The sequence below is a fragment of the Clinocottus analis genome, unplaced genomic scaffold (assembly GCF_023055335.1).
Source record: "Clinocottus analis isolate CAN_PGR_092001 unplaced genomic scaffold, fCliAna1.0.p SCAF_47, whole genome shotgun sequence".
NCBI classification, from domain to species: Eukaryota; Metazoa; Chordata; class Actinopteri; order Perciformes; family Cottidae; genus Clinocottus; species Clinocottus analis.
Genome location: NW_027176204.1, coordinates 482,852 through 490,015, shown reverse-complemented (window position 1 = coordinate 490,015; position 7,164 = coordinate 482,852). Strand labels below are relative to the sequence as shown.

General features: G+C 45.3%; 1 protein-coding gene across 1 annotated transcript; it reads left to right on the top strand.

Annotated features, from left to right (window-relative positions):
- The first annotated feature begins 16 nt into the window (after nt 1–16).
- On the top strand, nt 17–1,829 carry LOC137801958 (RNA guanine-N7 methyltransferase activating subunit-like). The gene is made up of 3 exons (XM_068599431.1): nt 17–94; nt 299–463; nt 986–1,829. The coding sequence occupies exons 2-3, from the start codon at nt 300–302 to the stop codon at nt 1,179–1,181; spliced, it is 360 nt and encodes a 119-aa protein (XP_068455532.1). The 5' UTR covers nt 17–94; nt 299; the 3' UTR covers nt 1,182–1,829.
- The last annotated feature ends 5,335 nt before the right edge of the window (nt 1,830–7,164 follow it).

Below are 7,164 nucleotides of genomic sequence, written 5' to 3'. Positions count from 1 at the left end.
ACGATTGAAATGTAATCGTCTCTTTCGGGGGAAGCGTTTCAGTGACGGACTCAGACCAGAAGTCGCTTCCGGACATGTTAGTTTGTTGTTGAAGGTGTGTTTTCTAGCGGTAAAATGTGTGTATTGTGATGTGTGTTGTTGTCATAATCTGCATTAACCTGAGCTAATCACCGGCACATCATTCTACGTGTTATTGTTCCGTTTAAGGGATTAGTCGGAACACATCCGCCGGATTAAAACTTGACGCTAACCGCGTCATTAGCGGTGTCGTGATGCTCAGGGCTTCTTCTCGTTGCAGCATGGCCGAGACCACGGAGAGCCAGCAGAACTACGAGGAGATGTTCGCCCACAGATTCTCACCGGACGACAATGAGTACCAACAGTACGTGACCCGCCCAGCGGACCCGCCGCCCATCGTGGAGGACTGGAGGAGCCGCGGAGGAGGAAGCCGAGGCAGGGACAGGTAACGTCACGTGATGCGCTGTGACGTACACATGTTGGGGTTCATGCTTCTTGCACTACGACAATGAGACTGACGTCACTGACACGTGTCTTTCAGGTAATAATAGTCATTTGTATTGCACCACGTGAGAGAGCAGAGTGTTGCTGATTTACATCAGTTTAAGGTTTACTCTGCTTGCTTTGTCTGTTCCTGATAAATGTGACATGTGTGGTTGTCTGACTGCTTGTGCATTCACAGATTTAGTAATTCAGTTTCTTTATCTTTTTACCTGCTCAACACTACAGTCACACATTTTTTCAAACTGATTCTCTACGACGTCGTCGTCTCACCTGATTTCTTAGTGTTGTTGCGGTTAAATGTCCTAAAGCTCGGAAAGAGATTCAGGAAACGTGGTGGCCAGAGCTGGATTTACTGTGCAGACACGTTGGTCATTTAGATGTGTAACTGAGGTTCCTGGAGTCTTGTTCTGTGCAAGAACGGGTTTCTGGAGCCTAACTGTTCATTTCTATTGTCTCCATCCAGGTACCAGGACCGCCGAGGACGAGGTTGGGGAGGAGGTCGAGGTTGGGGAGGAGATCAGCGTGGACAGCAACACTGGCACGACCGGGACCGAGACCGAGACCGGTACTCTGGGCATGGAAGCGGTCGCCAATCAGGCCCTCCGAGCCACAACCAAGGCTACAACTCCTACCAGAGATCACAATACGATCGCTACTGATCACGACTCCATTCTCTCAGGCGTTAAAGTATTCAGTCTAACTGTCATTGCAAAACCATGATGTGGTGATGTTTAACCATTGTTTTAGCTTTTGACTGTTATTGACACAGCTTTCAAAGGGCTGAGCACGATATCAATATTAACATTTTACAGTTAATCATTGAAACGGTGTGGAGCTTTTTTATTATTATTTTTATTAATTGTTGAATACAGATTTGTTGTCTGACTAGAAAATGCATACTCCAGTTTAGTTCAGTTTGATTACCGTTTCATACCTCAAGTCTTCATTCTGGATCCTGCTTCCACCTTTTTAATCCCATTCAATCGTTGTACTCCAGTTTTGGGAATAATAACAAGGACATACTTGCAGATTTCAATACCGGAACGCTCATTAACAATGATGCATGTATTTCATATTTAATACTTCAGATATGTGATCTGATTATTACATTACAAGTTGCTTTGTGTTCAATAGTTGTGCGGCTGTACATCATACATGCTGTGATATTGTAGTGTTGCTGATTGTACAGTATGGCTGCAGACTGTGAATTAGAAAAGAGAATGTGTTTGTGAAGCAGCTTCATTGTTCAGTGTCCTGTTATGTCAGGACACTGATTAACTGTTTTCATTAAACATGTATTTTCTTGATTTGAGTTTGTTTATTTTGAGTTCATGGGGCTCAACGTCTAACAACCTTGGGTCTGCGCTGTAAGTGTGTTGGGTCATGTCTGTCTTAGAGAGAATCAATCGTCCCAGTAGTTCCAGTGTGAGGGTCCGGTGACCACGCGGCGCTGTAGAGACGATGCAGTGCTTCACTGCACCCTCTCAAAGCCTGAAAGTCATCACAGCGTCTTCTCTCCTCGACGATGCTCTTGGCCTCTGTGCCTCCAGAAACACAGGACGCCCTGAAGCCCCACGTCCTCAGTCCGTCCTGTGATGTCGGTCTGAACACGTGCGCTGCGAGTAAAAGGAAGGCGTCTCATGTTCTCAGTGAATGGCTCGGGCCGACCAATAGTTCACACACTGAAAAGCAACTAAAATATTGATGTGCATCATGAATGCATTATTGCTACATGCGTCATTGGCTCTGGCATATGTAGCTCATTGCCTGAAGATGTTTCACGTCCTTTCACAGCAACGTAAATAAGTAACAAATAGTACTCATTTGATGAAACACTGCAGAGCCGCTGCAGCGTTCTGCGGGTTCTAGTCACAGCTGTGGTGACGACGGGGTTAATCCTCCATTTAGACTTCAGCTGTGAGGATAAGGGAGGTTAGTGTGTGTGTGTGTGTGTGTGTGTGTTAAAACTGGCACACTGAGGAAGGCTGCCATCACACTGATCAGTTTAGAGACTTCAGACGCGGCTCTTCAGAGCTGAACGTGAAACTGGTTTATGAGCAAGGAAATGTAAAAATTCAACTGCGGTGTTGAGGAGAGACAAACAGCAAATATCCAGGAAATACATATGTGGAACATTTTTATTGGACATCTGTTCATTAACTGTAAGGCTGCAGCTAATTAGCTTAGCAATGTACTTAGCAAACACTCTAAATGGGGTTGTGGGAGGAGTCTGGCTCAAAGGAAATGAAATGAGCATATCGACCTCTGAAGCTCACCAACGTTTCACAGCTCTGTTTAATCTTTAAACACATTTTTACACTTTACTCTGTTTTACGTCCATATATAAGCACAACAACACAACACCTCCACTGTGCTGCGTTTAATGCTAATTGGCTGGTTCCTGTGGAAAGTTCACCAAACACCAGAGGTCAACACGGGGTCAGCACTCCTACTTCATCCTCTTGTTAATACAGCATTTGGGATTTGAGGGCGAGTCCATGTTGTTGTTTTGCAGCAGCTTTACAACATTGTTATCCGGTCAAGGCTTCATTCAACTTGCTTTCAGCGACCCCTGTAATCACAGCCATGCCTTTTAATTACAGTAATAAGCTGCTAATGCAAAGGGAGGCTTGACAACAATGGAGCGCATCAGAGAGGGACCGGCGTCTCCGGGCCGTCGGGCTGCATGAGGTCTGTGTGTGACGATGCGATGTGACAGCGATGGGCCCGAGTGCTGCGGGCCATGTCCTCGATGATGAACTCATCCACCACCATCTCCACTCTCTCCCTTTGTAAGAGCATGCAGACACACATGTGTGTGCATCCACAACCTCCCACACACACACACACAGACACACACACACACACACTGCTTCCCCCAGCCCCTGCAGCACTCGGCGACCTACATCTGGCGTGGAGAGAGCAGGGGGCTAAGGTTGGCCCGGGCCAGCCAACCCCCAGCAGAGCGGGGTGGGGCGGGGGGGGGGGGGGGGTCATGGAGCATGTGACGTGGGAATGGCGGAGTCGTCTCTGTTGAAACAAACGCCCCCAGCGCTGCACCGTACAGATCTGTGCACGATCACAAGGACGCACACGTGCAGATGATACATGCACTTAGTTCCTAATAACTGCTGCTGCACATCAGGGTTGAAGGTCCGTCCCCTGCTCAGGGAACCATGCAGCTGCTCAGCGCTGCAGAGGGAAGCGTCGGTCTGCTGGAATCTCTCCAGGAAGAAGAGCTCGTCCTTTACTGAAGGACGAGCTAAATACAACAACGTGCACGTGAAAGCGTATTCAAAATCAAGTAAATCAAGTACAAGCATTTTCCATAAACGTGCTTAAAGTATCAACAAATGAAAGTATTGGTAATTGTTTTAACTGCTTTATTTACAGGTAGTCAGGTCCAGTGGCCACTTCAAAAGGTCCACGAGAGCTTTGTTGAATCTGTATTCAACCTTTGAGACTCTCGCGGCCTTAAACAGGTAAACGAATCCACGCGTTTGTTTGTCTTTAGTGGAACCAAAGAGACTCACAGCGTCTGAAATGTGACAGCGCGAAACCTTTCAAAACGGCTGGGAAGCATCTTCAGCAATATTTAGTATTTTACAAGTTGATCATGCTTTTTTAAAATGTCGTTCCAGCGTTCGGTCCGTCCTCAGCATCCTCGGCATCATCATCCTCAGCATCATCATCCTCAGCATCATCATCATCATCCTCAGCATCATCAGCGTCCTCAGCATCATCATCATCCTCAGCAGCACTCTGCTGCAGGAACAGCTGACGCGTCTCTAAATTACTCTCCACACTGACTGCACTCTGGATGCTGTTTGTGACAAATATGTAACATCTCTTCTTCTTCTTCTTCTTCTTCTCCTTCTTCTTCTCCTTCTTCTTCTTCTCCTTCTTCTTCTTCTTCTTCTTCTTCTCCTTCTTCTTCTTCTCCTTCTTCTTCTTCTTCTTCTTCTTCTTCTTCTTCTTCTTCTCCTTCTTCTTCTTCGGTGTGTTGAATGTAAATGTGGTTTCCTCTTCAGACTCTGTGATCAGACTTCAGGGTGATGAGCATCAGCCTGCAGAGTGTCGCTCCCCTGCTGGAACCGACAAGGTAGCATGTTAATGGAAGACTCACACACACACACGCACACGCACACACACACGCACACACACACACACACACACACACACACACACACACACACACACACGCACACACACACACGTGTGCCTCTTTAGTTCCTCAGTAATCGTCCCTCTGACGAGCAGCTCTCGTGTGTTTGTCTCGGTGTCTCCAGGTGAGAGCTGAGGACTCGTCACCTGCTTCCTGCAGCGTTTCGTGTCTGGTGGGCGGTGAAAACCCATTTTCTTGTTATTTTTTCTTCCATTATGAAGCCGTCTGAGTGGGCTGTGATGTGGGAAAAGCTCTCGGGTCCCAGTGACTCACCTGACAGCGTGGATCACGCTCCTCATCAGAGCCCACTCACAGCCGTCTGAAGTGGCCTGTTTCCTCCAGCAGCTCATGGACAGGTTATGAATGTTAGCATGTTCATGTTAGCATTTTCATGTTAGCAGAGCATTATGAAATGTTAGCATGTTCATGTTAGCAGAGCATTATGAAATGTTAGCATGTTCGTGTTAGCAGAGCATTATGAAATTTTAACATATTCATGTTAGCAGAGCATTATGAAATGTTAGCACGTTTATGTTAGCAGAGCATTATGAAATGTTAGCACGTTTATGTTAGCAGAGCATTATGAAATGTTAGCACGTTCATGTTAGCAGAGCATTATGAAATGTTAGCACGTTCATGTTAGCAGAGCATTATGAAATGTTAGCACGTTCATGTTAGCAGAGCATTATGAAATGTTAGCACGTTTATGTTAGCAGAGCATTACGAAATGTTAGCACGTTCATGTTAGCAGAGCATTATGAAATGTTAGCACGTTCATGTTAGCAGAGCATTATGAAATGTTAGCATGTTCATGTTAGCAGAGCATTATGAAATGTTAGCATGTGTTCCTTCAGCCTCTTGTTATATATTAATAAGTATATAAGTTACCATTAGCCTCTTGTTGTATATTAATAATTTTATAAGTTACCTTCAGCCTCTTGTTGTATATTAATAATCAGTGGTGGAATGTACCGAAGTATTTTTACTTCGTTCGTGTACTTAAATACATTTTTACGTATCTGTACTTTACTGAAGTAAAAATAATAGTGCATACTTTTTACTGCGTTACATCTTGCAGGTATTATCTGTACTTTTACTCCACTACATTTCTACAATATGTGTCGTTATTCGTTACATTTTATGAACACAGTTTCGCCAAAATGTTGCCGACACAAAAATATGTATTGCGTTCAGCACCGTGACATAAACACATGAGCCCACACGCATGCACACACACCGCAGGAGGGGCGGGGCTCTCCCAGAATACACCGCGGCCCAACAACACCGGTCCCTGTCGCAGGATCCGAGCTATGCTACAGCTAGCTACCCGTTTGCTGCGGGCTCGTTGTCTGTGACCATCTGACGTGTTTCAACTCCGTCTCCTACAAATGACGTCCCCCACAACTAAAACACAACTTCAGTCACGCTGACGAGGAACGTGTTTTCTCCCTCATGACGTCGGTATTACAAATACGTTGATTACACGTCTGTGTTGTACTGCAGTGGGTTTACTGCACAAGAAGGAGTTCATCACCCACTTCGGCTGCGTTCACAAACAACCCGACTTAGAGAAGACCGGACCCGGCGGGAGGCGGGCCGTTACCGGCCCGGACCCGGCGGGACGCGGCGGGACGCGGGCTGTTACCGGCCCGGACCCGGCGGGACGCGGGCTGTTACCGGCCCGGACCCGGCGGGACGCGGGCTGTTACCGGCACCTCCGGCCCAGCGGTCTTCAGACCGGCCCCGTTACCGGCATCACACCGCCCCTTTTCTTTCCCCCGCAGATTTTAGACATTTAAATATGCTTAAATTCAGCGAGAAAGCAAGAAGACAATAACACAAACACACAATTATTAACGTATTTGTAATAAACAATACAACTAAACTACGTGTATAAGCAACGCATATAAATATAATCAACGTATTTGTGATACGTCAATAATCAAAGATGTAATAAAATATGTCCCTGACTTTTTTAAATATATATATATATATATATATAAATAAATAAATAAATTCGGTTGCTTATGATTACTAGTAGTGACTTCTGGAGAGGCAGAAGTATTACCAGCCGCTATATCTGCATTCTTTATCAAAATGGTACAGTCCTGGACATTGAGAGACAACCCATTGCGTGAGTACTTTTACTTTTAATACTTAAATTAAATGTAAAATTAAGTACTTTTTACTTTAGTAGGATTGTTGTAGTACTTTTATTTAAATTTTCCTGGGTACCTGTACTTTTACTTAAGTACTAAACTTCAGTACTTCCTCCACCACTGTTAATAATGATATAACTTCCCTTCAGCCTCTTGTTCTATATTAATAATTCCATGACATTAGATATTAATATTTAAAGCATGTGTTGAGCATGTTTCGGCCTCCTGATGAACCTCCTCTGTCTTTGTTCAGGTGTTTCAGAGCGCCCCCCAGTGACAGAAGGAGGAATGACACATAACTCAGAACATTATGCAGAA

Bases quoted from the DNA above. Each gene is read 5' to 3' on its own strand.
- LOC137801958 (XM_068599431.1), top strand. From the start codon at position 300: ATGGCCGAGACCACGGAGAGCCAGCAGAACTACGAGGAGATGTTCGCC. The intron at 464-985 runs GTAACGTCACGT...GTCTCCATCCAG, and splicing joins GGAAGCCGAGGCAGGGACAG to GTACCAGGACCGCCGAGGAC.